General features: G+C 37.1%; 1 protein-coding gene across 6 annotated transcripts in view; it reads left to right on the top strand.

The window, feature by feature from the left end:
• RCOR3 (REST corepressor 3) overlaps positions 1 to 13435 on the top strand; it is a 49968-nt gene that overhangs the window by 15936 nt on the left and 20597 nt on the right. For all 6 annotated transcript variants that reach the window (XR_009007331.1, XM_057541876.1, XM_057541874.1 and 3 more), the window contains exon 8: positions 8692 to 8910. Coding sequence is in view for 5 of the 6 variants with exons in the window: in XM_057541876.1 (XP_057397859.1) it covers positions 8692 to 8910 (219 nt within the window). In the remaining variant the exon portion in view is untranslated. The remainder of the gene's footprint in view (positions 1 to 8691; positions 8911 to 13435) is intronic.

The following is a 13435-nucleotide window of genomic DNA, read 5'->3' as shown; positions in this document are numbered from 1 at the left end:
ATAGGAGAATCTGACTTCATCCAATTTAATGACTCCCATTCCTCCTCTTAAGGAACTCAATGCCATGGCCCATTCTGGCCCTTGTCATCTTTCATCAATGAAATTTAATAAATCCTACTCTTAACTTGATATTTTACTGATTTTCTTACTACTGCTAAATGTTCTCAAATTCCTTGATTCCTTCATTTCTTTTCCAAGTCTCCTTGTTTCCCTAAACCGTAGACCAAATGACCAATTACTTAAGTTGCTCTCTTCCCAGTATCTTTGACTCCCCATTTCTCTCACCCTTCTGCTATTCTTTCTCTAACCCTATAAACCCACAGTGCTGGATCAGTTGCTATTCTTGGTCTGGTGTAGCAGGAGAAAATTGAATGACCATGTACATTGTTGCTACTTACAAAAAATAGTTTCCAATCTCAGTGTAGCCCTTATTACCTCTCAGTTTTTAACCTGTAATTTTCAGTTTTTTCCATTGGTAAAATTAAAAGGTTTGTTCTGACAATCAAAGAGGTAATACGTATAAAAGCACTTATTACAGTACCCAGTACATAATAAATGTTGAATAAAATTTATTATGTAAGCAACTATTTGAACATTCATCCTTTTCTACACATCACCTACCACCTCTCCACTCCCCTCAAAAAACTTAGCAGATAACTTCACTTTCTCCTCCATGGAGAAAATATCAAGCAGGAACGCCCTTAAATTCCAGCCCTTCCCCTAACTCTGTGCTGCCATGCTACCCTTTTTAATCTGAGTATATTTACACTTAGGATGTTATATTAAAATTATTGTATTTTGCCCACTAAGCTGTGAACTCTTTGAAGTCAGGGCCTCAGTAACACTGGAACACCTGGTATCCCCTAGCACTTTACATAGTACTCATTGTGCACTTCCTTGCTGGTACTTGATAGGATCAGATTTTTAAAATGTCACAAATCCAGTAACATGAAATTACTGAATGAACAGTCTGAGCTGAATGGCTCTCTCTCACAGTAAGATAGGTCCCTCCCCTTGTTCTGTATAATTTCACTGCTTGTTTGACCTATCTTATCCCTTCATATTGCCTCTAGGACCTTCTGTTTGCCATACTTTAAACCTTTTCATTGCAGCCCAGAAGTAAGCTCCAGTCTTTCATTTAAAAGCATGACTATCTCTCAACCAGTCTAGAAAGAATTATCCTCCTTAGCATTACTTCACTCTTGAGTTTGCTTCAGTCAGACTTCTGTCCCTTTACTTCACTGAAACTGCTAATAGGTCAGCAGTGACCTCCTAACTGCCACATCCAGGGACTGGTTTCTCAGTGTACTCTCCTTGTGCTTCCTGTATTATTTCAAGTTATTGACCCCTCCCTTCTTCTGAAAATCTCTTTTTGAGTTTTGTAACACCATTCTATGATTCCTGTATACCTTTTTAACCATTGTGTCTCAGTTTTACTGACTTCTTTTTCTCAATTACTCTGTTCATTTTGTCATTACCATTTTTAATTCTCTCTCTCAAATAACTGTAAATTTTGTTCTTCTCTCTTTGGTCTTCTAGGTGACTGCCTTATTTTTAGGTTCTCATCTCTTCCCTGAATTACTGACATTTTCTATCTTATCTTAATTTACCTTATCTCCATGCCTCCAGACTCTGCACCACACCTTCCAAGTCCATTCTTCACCCTGCTGCCAAAGCAATCTTTTTAAAACCAAATTTACTGTTTGCAGCCCTTCCATGGCTTTGTCCATAGGATAAAACAGTCTTTCTAGTTAGGCATTCCCTGCCCCACCCCACTTATTTCGCATTACTAAGAGAGTTTCAGGTGAGTGTTTTAGTTCTCCCAGCTTTTGTTCTTTGTTGGTCCATTTTTTTTCTAGAATTCCCTTTCTTCTCAAATCTGCCAGGCAAATTCCTCATAACTCTGCAACATGTAGCTTGTCTATGAACTCTCCTGTGCCTTATGTTGAATTGACCACCTCCTTAGTTTTCTTTAAATCCATTGCAGTACTCATTGAGCTAAGTGGTACTTGTTTACATCTGGTTTCCCCTCACCTGCCTACCTATCCCTGGGTGGTAAGCTCTTAAAGAGCAAGAATTGTGTCTTAACTACAGGGCCTGGTAGATAGTAGGCTTTCAGTTCAATTAATTTTCACAGATGAGAATATATGTTATGAATTCTTAATTACTGTACAAATATGAGAGATTAGGGATTTGGGTTTAGTTATGTAGGAAATGTATGTATGTGGAATACTGTTTTTTCCAACTATGAGAGATGGTACTTACACATTTGGTCTTTTGTTTGCCTGTGATCTCATCCTGTTAGCAAATATAGTGAGGGGAGTAAAAGTTAAAAAGTGTTAAAAAACATACTGCAAGGTTGTGGTGCGAGACTGGCACTGTTTGTCAGCAGCTTCATTCATTTCTCTGTTCTTTCACAGATGATAGGGACACCACTCAGGGAATGATACTATATCATTGCCTTTAACACACATCTTTATAGCTGCTTCTGCATGTTGTTGACACATTATATGGAAAGGTTTTTATTTTTGACTTTTAAAAATTATGAACTATACATACCATAGACTGTACAATTTAAAGAATAATAATAAAACAAACACCAGTGTGTCCATGACTGAGCTCAAGAAACGGAAGTCTTTTGTGTATGTTTTCTTTATTGCACCCCTCCCTTCTTTCCAGTGGGAACCTCTATCCTGAAATTTATCAATTATTCACTCCCTTTTTTATAGTTTTATCACAAAGTTATGTATCTCTGAGCAACTCACATTTAGTTTTGTACATTTCAGACTTGACTTAAATGGAATCATATAGTATGTGTTCAGCTACCTGCATTTTTTTGTTGCTGTCCAACATGTTTTTGCAGTTCATTTTCATTGCTGTATTATAGTTTTCCGTTGTATGCATATGCCACAACTTATCCACTCTCTAATTAATGGACATCATTTCTAGCTTTTTATTATTATGAACAATACTGATAAGAACATATCCTGGATACATATATATAAGAGTTCCTTTGGGACAGTGGTTCTCAGCTAGGTTTAGTATTACCCACATAAAGGGCATTTAAAAATTATGGACGTGTTTTTGGTTGATGGGCACCACTGGCATATAATGGGAAAGGGATGCCAGCTCTCCTCAAATGCACAGCACAGATTGTTCCACCAAAATGCCAGCAGTGACTTAGTGAGTAATAATACCCTAGGATTGTTCGGAGTGGAATTACGCTATTTTAGGGTGTAACCATGTTTAACTTTCCTAGGTAATGGCAAATCATTTTCTACATTTGATGTACTTCTGTTGAGCTATGAGAGTACTCATTATCCATTTCCTTGCCAATACTTTATGTGGTAAGACTTTCAAGCTGTTAGAAATCTGATAACCTGAAATGGTATCACATTGTGTTCTCAATTCGTTCATGAGATTACTAATAAGGCTGATTATCTTTCCATCTGTTTGTTGTCCATTATTGTGTCTTTTTTTAATGCTTATTTGTGTTTGTTTTTTATCTATTGGTTTGGTTTTGTCTTTTCTTAAAGACAATGTATAAAATTTTTTTTTCTTAATGAATTCCTTATATATTCTGGATACTAATTCTTTGGTTAAATATGTTGCAGAGATCGTTTAGCAGTTCCTAGTTTATCTTTTTTTACTCTCTACATGCTTTGATGAACAGCTATTTCATCAAAAGCATGTAAATATTCAAACTTCAATATTCTTCTATATTTTTTTCTTTAAGTTTTAAAGTTTTGTTTTTTACACTTAAGTCCTTGATCTTTCAGTAATTAGGTTTTGTTTATGTTGTGAGATAGAGACCCGTTTTTATTTATTTGTTTTCTAATATGGAAGTGAGTTCATTTCTTTCAACTGGTCTGCCATGTCAGCTTCATCATAGATGAGGTTTCTCTATATGTATGGCTCTCTCGTCTGCTTCTCTTGTCAGTTACACAATGTCTGAATGACTATAACTTTATAATAAGTCTTGATAGCTGCTAGGATGAGTCCCATTACTTGGTAGTGCTTCTAAAAGTGAAAGTCCTTGGCTATTTTTGGACTTTTGCTCTCAAACTTCAAAGTAAGAAAGTGCTACTTGATGTTCCTTTGAATCTACATATAAACTGGAGAGAAATGAAATCTTTAATTGTTTATAGATTAGTTTGCATTTCCTATATAGAGGTTTATATTATCTGAAAATAATAGCAGTTTTATTTCTTTTCAGTCCTTATAATACCTTTTATTTCTTCCCTTACTGAACTGGTTAGAATCACCAGTATAATGTTGAATGAAGTTATGATAGCAAATATTTTTATCTTATTCCTGACTTTAGAGAGAATGATTTTTATGTTTCAACATCAAGTAGGATGTTATTAAAGGTTTTTGACTTGCTCACATGACTGGTAGTTGATATACTAGCTGTTAGCTAGCATTCCTCTCTAGCCTGGTGGTCCCTTAGTAATTTGGTTTCTGACCATGGCTGGTTTCCTCCAAAGTAATCATCCCCAAATCTACTGCATTCTGTTGGTTATAAGTGAGTTACTAAAGTTGGTCCAGAATCAAGGAGAATGGGAGAGAGTCCCACTTCTCAGTGGTTGGAATGTTGAGGAATTTGAGGATATGTTTTAAAACCTCCAAGTCTAGAATGTCAAATTTTCATAAATGTTTTTCCATGTGTGCTTGAGAGTAATACATACTCTAATTATTGGTTACAGGTTTTTTATGTGTCTTAATTGAAGCTTGTCAGTTATATGCTTGAAATCAATATTCTGTTACTGCTTGCCTACTTGCTATGGTTGTTTTTGTTGGTGTTTATGTGCTTATCTGATGGATTATTGAGAAATAATACTTTTTATATTTTGAAGCTGTTGTTATTAGGTGCATAGAAATTGTTTTATCTTGTTGAATTGAACCTTTCATCAATATGTAATGACCCTTTCATCTCTTTTGATGTCTTCTACTTTTCAAGATTATTTTGTCTGATATAACTCTATCACCTTTCTTTTGTTAAGTGTTTGCCTGGTATATCTTTATTGCTTACTTTCAACATTTCTATGTCCTCACATTTTAAGTATGTGTCTTACAGGAGCATATAGGTTGGATTTTATATTTTATCTACAGAGTTTAGCTCCTATATACCAGTCATGATCATTGATATTTGTATTTTTGTTCTTCCCTATTTTTTTTGTTTTTGTTTTTGTTTTTGTTTTGTTTTTTTTGTTCTTTCCTATTTTTACCTTCTATTTGACTTGCTTTTTCTGGTTTTCTTTCCCCTCCTTCATGGCCTTCTTTTTGGATTAAGAATCCATCTCTTGTTTGATTTTTTTTTTTTAACTGTCTACTAGTTTGGAATGGTTCTATATTTCTATTCTTACTGTGTATTCTGGAAATTTTATCCTGCATATTTAACTTAAAGCCTAATATTGGTGTTTTTAATGGGATTCTGATTAATATAAGACCCTTAGGCTGCTTTGACTTCAACCACTATCCTCTTGATTTATATGCTATTTTTGCCAAGTTTTAGTTACATCTTATTTTTTGAAGTATCTCATATTAAACACATAGTCGGGGTTAGTTTAGATTTACCCACATGCTTAAAATTAATTTTGCTCACCATTCTTTCTTGAATCTTAGAACTTTCTTTGAAAATAATTTTTCTTTTTTCTTAAGTGTGTCTTTTACAGGTTAATTTAGTGAGAGTCTATTGATTATAAACACAGTCAGTTTTGGAATGTCCAAAATGTCCTTCCTTGTTCTTGAACACTTAATTTTGCTGGGGTTAGACTCCTAGGTTGATGGATATTCTTTGAAGATATTATTCTACTGCTTTCTGATTTCTGTCATTGCTTTAGAGAAGTCTGCTGTCAGGCTAGTTACCACTCCTTTGGAGGTAATTTAGCTTTTCTCTTTGTCTGCTTTTGTGATCTCTTCTTTGTCTTTAGTGTTCTGTAGTTTCATTTTAATGTATCTGGGTATGGATTTCTTTTTTTAAACTTGCTTCGGATTCATTTGTACTTTCTGAATCCTGTCTTAAGTTCTGTAAAATTCTCATTTGTTGTCTCTTTGAATATAGATTCTCCCTCATTCTCTCTATTCTTTCTTTTGGGAATTCTTTTAGAAATGTAATGGACTTTTCACATGTCTCTTAACCATTCATATTTTCTATACTTTTGTCTTTCCATACTTCTGTACTATGTTTTGGGCATTTTTCTCATATGTGCATTTGAAGTCACTAATTTTCTTTTGAGCTCTGTCTGATGGGCTAAGTAACCCATCCATTGAGTTTGTAAGCTTATTTGTAATATTTTTTATTTCTAGGTGTTGTATTTGGTTCTTTTGCATATCTGCTTGGTCAGTTTTGATAGACTCATTTCTTATAAGAATATTCCATATTTTCAGTTCTTTTATTTCTTTATACACATATAACACATTTATTGTATTCTCTTTATTGTAATATTTGTCATCTTTGCAGATATAATTCTTTTTTTTTTAATTAATTAATTTATTTATTTATTTATGGCTGTGTTGGGTCTTCGTTTATGTGCGAGGGCTTTCTCTAGTTGCGGCAAGTGGGGGCCACTCTTCATTGCGGTGCGCGGGCCTCTCATTATTGCGGCCTCTCTTGTTGCGGAGCACAGGCTCCAGACGCACAGGCTCAGCAATTGTGGCTCATGGGCCTAGTCGCTCCGTGGCATGTGGGATCTTCCCAGACCAGGGCTCGAACCCGTGTCCCCTGCATTGGCAGGCAGATTCTCAACCACTGCGCCACCAGGGAAGCCCTGCAGATATAATTCTATTGTTTGCTTTCTGCTATGTTTCACTCATGAGGCTTGTTTGGCAGTTTGTGGTTGTGAGCTCATTTTCCTTGGAACATATTTGTTGAAAATTTTTGAGACCTGGTTTTACAGTGCATTCTTCTGAGGATAGTTTGCCTTTACTTCTGCTAACTGTCTGAAGGCCCTACCAACCTGAGACACTTCAAAGTAAATTTTCAATTTGGGGTTTTTCAGGCCAGACAGTTCTTATAAATGTAGTCCCCAAACTTGCCTGAATATAGGCCTGTGGTTAGGGATTCTTAGGGAAGACTTTTTGGTTTCTTTTCCTTTCCTTTCGGCCAGAGATGAAGTAGGCATGACTTTCTTTAATCATCCTCTCCCTCTGCAGGGCAGGGGCACTTTTCCTACTTTGCACAATGATAGAGTCCCCTTCCAGAGTTCTGGCTTTAACTTCTGTGCCCGGCACCTGTTGTCCATTGAAGCCTAGGCAAATGTCAGCTCCTGCATCCTTGCTTATCCCTCTGGATTCCTGCCCTCTCATCATTTCTGGTCTCTGAGGGATTTCCTCACCTCTCTGCCAGCTCAGAAATGAATTTAAAAGATTTAAAAAATATATTTGATCTAGGGACTTCCCTGGTGGCACAGTGGTTAAATATCCATCTGCCAACGCATGCGACACAGGTTCGAGCCCTGGTCCAGGAAGATCCCACATGCCACGGAGCAACTAAGCCCATGCACCACAACTGCTGAGCCTGTGCTCTAGAGCCCGTGAGCCATAAGTACTGAGCCCATGCACCACAACTACTGAAGCCCTCGTGCCTAGAGCCCGTGCTCCGTAACAAGAGAAGCCACCACAATGAGAAGCCCACGCACCGCAACAAAGAGTAGCCCCTGCTCACCGTAACTACAGAAAGCCCACACGCAGCAACGAAAACCCAATGCAGCCAAAAATAAATAGATTTATTAAAAAAAAAATACTTGATCTAGCAATTTTAGAAGTGCTATACTGGGAGGAGTCTCCCTGAACATCAAATCTGCCATGTGTTGCTTTGAGTTGAGTTTTAAGCAACAAAGTGGATTATACTTCACTATACAATTATTTTGTGACTTTTCTTGGAGTTTCTTTTCTAAAGAATTGGATTATTAAGTCTCTTCAGTGAAATAGCCTTCAGCCTAATGGACACAAGTTTCTAATGGATTCCTGTCTCAGAAGCACAGAATAACATTGTATTTTTACATCACAGTTTAAGAATATTGCAAGTAATAATGAAATCCTCCTTAAGAGTTCATGGTGATCATTGTTAGAACTTTTCTAACCTCTTCCAAAATGCAAATTTGAACTTTATTTTATTCGCAGATAAATAGACTTGTAGTTTAGAAATGTTGTTAGGATTAAAATAATCCTGTGCCCTTTTTAATTTTTACAAGGCATAGTTCTCTTTCAACAACTCTAAAGTGAGAATGAAATGTTATCTCTTTTTTACCAGTTGTCTAATTTGCCACTTGTCATGATTCCTAATTTGCCCCTTTTTTTACTTTCTTTAAAACTTTGCACTTAATAAGTTATAGCTTCCCCCTCCCCCCTTTATTGCTGAGGGAAAATATATCCCATCTTGAAATCTTGAAGCAAACAGAAATAGTTTAGAGTCCACCTTATTTTTTCATTTGTTCATAGTCCTCTGGGCATAGAAACCAAACATTTTATTGAGTGGATTAATCAAAGATACGTTATGTTATATGCGCATTTCCCCCAATTGATGAGTTGCTGTGTGTGTGTGCATTTGGACTCGTATGTAATATAATTGGTTAGAAGCATTTTGTAGGTGTACTTAGTGTAACAGATACTTCTACTAGTAATAGACTGTTTTCAGTTTATACATTTGTAAAAACCAAATGACCTATTATTCTGTCTTTATTCTTCCAGGGTAATACTGACCAACCTGTCCAAACAAGCAAGATTGGACTTGGGAGGAGAGAATATCAGAGTTTACAACACCGCCATCATTCTCAGCGTTCTAAGTGCCGTCCACCTAAGGGCATGTATTTAACCCAGGAAGATGTGGTAGCTGTTTCCTGTAGCCCCAATGCAGCCAACACCATCCTGAGGCAACTGGACATGGAGTTGATCTCTTTAAAACGTCAGGTATTTTATAAAAATCATATTTTTTGATGATTCTATCTATTTTGCTTATATACTTTTATCTCAGTAAACTCAAGTATTTTTGCAGATTTTCTCAGCCACCCATTTACATAAGTTTTGTTTTTTTATTTACCTTGTTTTCAAGTTATAAGACGCCTCTGTCTTTCTAGATTTGAATCCCAGCATTGCTACCTGTTAGCTTTATGATGTTGGGAAATAAAGTCTCTATAAGCTTCAATTTTTTATTTGTAAAATTGGGCATAATAATCATACTTCTTTCACAGGTTATTGGGAATTATTTGAGATAATACATGTAGATTGCTCAGCAGTGTTTGGCACGTTTTGAATGCTCAGTGAATAATGGCTGCCCTCTTCATTATCATCATTATCACCAGTAGTCGTAGCAGCAGTATTATTTAGAAGTATCATTATCATAATCAGGTAGTGGTTAAGTTAGGTTTTAGAGTCAGTGCTCCTAAGTTCTAACCCTAGCTACACTGTCTACTTCCTGCGCAACCATAGAGGAGCTTGTTTAACTTCTCTCAACTTCAGTTTACCATCTCAAAATGAGGATAATAATATTTTGCTTGGGAGGAATTAAACAAGATAGTATATGGTAAGTGCTTAAAACATTACTGCCTTGCACATAATATGTACTCAATTAATGGTTGTTATTAGGTCTCCGGTCTTTCTCAGTCATGTTTTCCTTTATTTATTTATTTGTTTGTTTCTCTTGTTGTTTTAGGTACTCTTCTAAGTCTGTACTTTCTTGCTCTAAATTAACCAGCCTTACACTATTTGCCAGTGACTTCTGAGTCTACTTCTCAAGCTGTGGCTTTTCTCCCAAGCTCTATAGCTACATTTCCAGCTACGAGCTAGACATCTCATCTCACCCCCAAAAGATTTCTTTCTGTGTTCCTTGTCTGTTGAAACATCTGAATCATCTTTGACTCATCCCTTGCCTTTATCACTCCCCCAACACACACAGACATAAGTGGTAAGTTATGTGAGTTTCATCTCTGAAATTTCCTTTAAATCAATCCCCTTATTTTTAATCTCATCCCTACTACCCTTGTTCAGGCCCTTATCACCTCTTATCTGACAATCCCTGTCTTGTTGATTCTCCTTGCTGTCCATCTCTCTTCAGCTCTATGTTATGCATTGTTATCAGTGTTATCCTTTTAAAATTCTGGTATAGGCCAGATGACTCATCTTAAAGCTCTTCATTAATTTCCACTTGCCTTTAGCAGGTTACAGCAGAGGTAGACAGGAATTTATAGGAAGGTCATGTTAAGAAATTTAAAATTCATCATGAGTTAGGAAACCACTGAAGGATTTAAAAGAAGTATAACATGGTCATATTTACGTTTTTCAGCTTTATCTCTTCTTTTTTTTTTTTCAGTAGTTGCTCTAGGGATTATAATATGCATCCTTAGCTTACAGTGTCATCCTTGCTTAGATATTACAATATGCATCCTTAGAGTTAATATTATACCACTTCACATATAATGTAAGAACCTTGCAACAGGGTAGTATGGACCAAGATAGTTTTTCTCTATACCAAACATTCAGATTTCTCTATCCCTTGACCCTGGTTACTCACCCAAACTGCTTTTATATTTCTCTTTTCTTCTCCAGCAAACTTCCTGAATAAATATCTACCACATTAGCTTACTCTGCTTTCTTACCACTTATTCTCAGAGGCTTCCCAATCTAATTTCTGCCCTACATCCCATCCCAGTTCTGCCACTGAAAAAGCTATCTTAAGATTGTTTATGAACAAGTTGCCAGGTCTAATGCCCTCTTCTTGGTTCTTACCTCTTTTGGCAACCACTTCTTCCTTCTTAGAATTCCTTTGTTTTGACTTATATGACCCTGGACTCTCAAGTATATATATAGTATATATTTGATTGAATGCTTTGCCTTTAGTCGAAACATACTTGTGTGCAAGAATCCCATCTTCCAACCCACAGCACTCCTTCTCTTTAGAGAACTTCTGAAACACTTTGCCTGTGATATTTTTAAAGTGCGCAGAATTTTCTTAAGTAATGAAGGAATAAAATGTACTCAGTCACCTGTAATCATACTTAATCTTCAACACTACTACTTCACTACTACCTCACTTAAGACTATTTTTATTGATTTTTTTTATTAATTTATTTTTTTAATTTATTTATTATTTTTGGCTGTGTTGGGTCTTCGTTGCTGCACGCAGACTTCCTCTAGTTGCCGCGAGCGGGGGCTACTCTTCGTTGCGGTGCGCGAGCTTCTCACTGCGGTGGCTTCTCTTGTTGCGGAGCACGGGCTCTAGGCGCGCGGGCTTCAGTAGATGCGGCATGTGGGCTCAGTAGTTGTGGCTCGCGGGCTCTAGAGCGCAGGCTCAGTGGTTGTGGCGCACGGGCTTAGTTGCACTGCAGCATGTGGGATCTTCCCAGACCAGGGCTCGAACCCATGTCCCCTGCATGGGCAGGCGGATTCTCAACCACTGCGCCACGAGGGAAGTCCTATTGATTTTTATAAAGGAACTTTTTTAAAGCTTTAAGTTCCTTTCTTGGATATTCGTTTGATGTGTAACATAGTAAAGATTTGTACTCTTGGACTCTTGGATTTGTACTCTTGGTGTACTCTGTGCACCACAGCCACCGCCACCCCTTCATTTCTACTGTTTAAATCGAAGTCCTCAACATTTCTCATTCGGATTGTTACATTAACTTCTATCTTCTTCACACCATTCTATTCTCCAGATTACTACTGGAATTATCGTTATAAAAGTGAAATATGGTTATGTTGCTCCCTTGCTTAAGGTTTCCTTCAATCTTTAGGCAAGATTCAAATTCTTTGGTCTGGCCCCAGCCTAACTGCTTGCTGCTGCTTTAGGGCTGTCGTGTCTTTCTAATGCTATTCTGCCTGGAAGACATTCCTTCCCCACAATCTTGTCTACCTGCTTCATTGTTATTAATCCATTAAAACCAAATACAGTATGCTAACACATATATATGGAATCTAAGGGAAAATAAAGGTCATGAAGAACCTAGTGGCAAGACGGGAAAAAAGACACAGACCTGGGCTTCCCTGGTGGCACAGTGGTTGAGAATCTGCCTGCCAATGCAGGGGACACGGGTTCGAGCCCTGGTCTGGGAAGATCCCACATGCCACGGAGCAACTAGGCCCGTGAGCCACAATTACTGAGCCTGCGCGTCTGGAGCCTGTGCTCCGCAACGAGAGAGGCCGCGATAGTGAGAGGCCCACGCACTGCGATGAAGAGTGGCCCTCGCTTGCCACAACTGGAGAAAGCCCTCGCACAGAAACGAAGACCCAACACAGCCATAAATAAATAAATAAATAAATAATTAAAAAAAAAAAAAAAAAAGACACAGACCTACCAGAGAATGGACTTGAGGATATGGGGAGGGGGAGGGGTAAGATGTGACAGGGTGAGAGAGTGGCATAGACATATATACACTACCAAATGTAAAATAGATAGCTAGTGGGAAGCAGCCGCATAGCAGGGGGAGATCAGCTCGGTGCTTTGTGACCACCTAGAGGGTTGGGATAGGGAGGGTGGGAGGGAGGGAGATGCAAGAGGGAAGAGATACGGGAACGTATGTGTATGTATAACTGATTCACTTTGTTATAAAGCAGAAACTAACACAGCATTGTAAAGCAATTATACTCCAATAAAGATGTTTAAAAAAAAAAAACAACTCAATTTAGGTGTCATCTCCTCTGGAAAACTTTCCCTAATCTTCCCCATGATCCACACCTGCTAACACATGCAAACACACTCTCTTCTTTCTCTCTCCAAGACTAGGTGAGGTGTTTTAGCACTTATCATACTTTTATATTTATTTATCTCCCCACTAATCTATGAAATCCCTAAAAACTGAGACTTCACATTTTATCTCTGTATATCTATCTAACGTGGCTGATCAATTAACCGCATTTGAACCAACCTAGATTTATACATTTTAGCTTTGTTTTTAAGATCTTAGGTGAAAAAAAATTTTGCACATCACTTTATAAATATCAGATTGTCCATACTGAAAAAACAAGAATAGAAAAAAACTAAACAAATGAACAAACAAAAAATCCTAACCCTTAATATTCTAGGTAGAGATTAACAAAATTGCTAGTGGAATAGTAGTTTAAAACTTGGCATGGTTCAAAATCAGGTTCTACCTCCTATTTCTATAGCCTTGGGAGTTTCTTAATTTCTCTGTACCTTACCTTCCTTATCATTAAATTGTTACAATAGAAATAGAGTCAGTTCTGCTATAATGCTTGTTTTGAAAACATGATTTTTTTCCAACACAGTTGATATACTAGGGAACAGTTTGAACATAATGTGACTTTTGCATTTGCTTACATGTGATTTTTGTTAGGGAAGAACTACATCTTGCTGAGTACATGCCCACACACTTCAGATGTATACCAGCTACCTCAATTCACTGTGTGTTATGTGCCATCCACATCCACATCTGGTGTTAAGACTTTTTATCTTTTTTCAAATAACCCTTCTTCTACCACT

Source organism: Balaenoptera acutorostrata, chromosome 1 (assembly GCF_949987535.1).
Source record: "Balaenoptera acutorostrata chromosome 1, mBalAcu1.1, whole genome shotgun sequence".
In the NCBI taxonomy this organism is placed as follows: Eukaryota; Metazoa; Chordata; class Mammalia; order Artiodactyla; family Balaenopteridae; genus Balaenoptera; species Balaenoptera acutorostrata.
The sequence above is the reverse complement of the archived record's forward strand: the minus strand, read 5'-3'. Positions and strand labels throughout refer to the sequence as shown.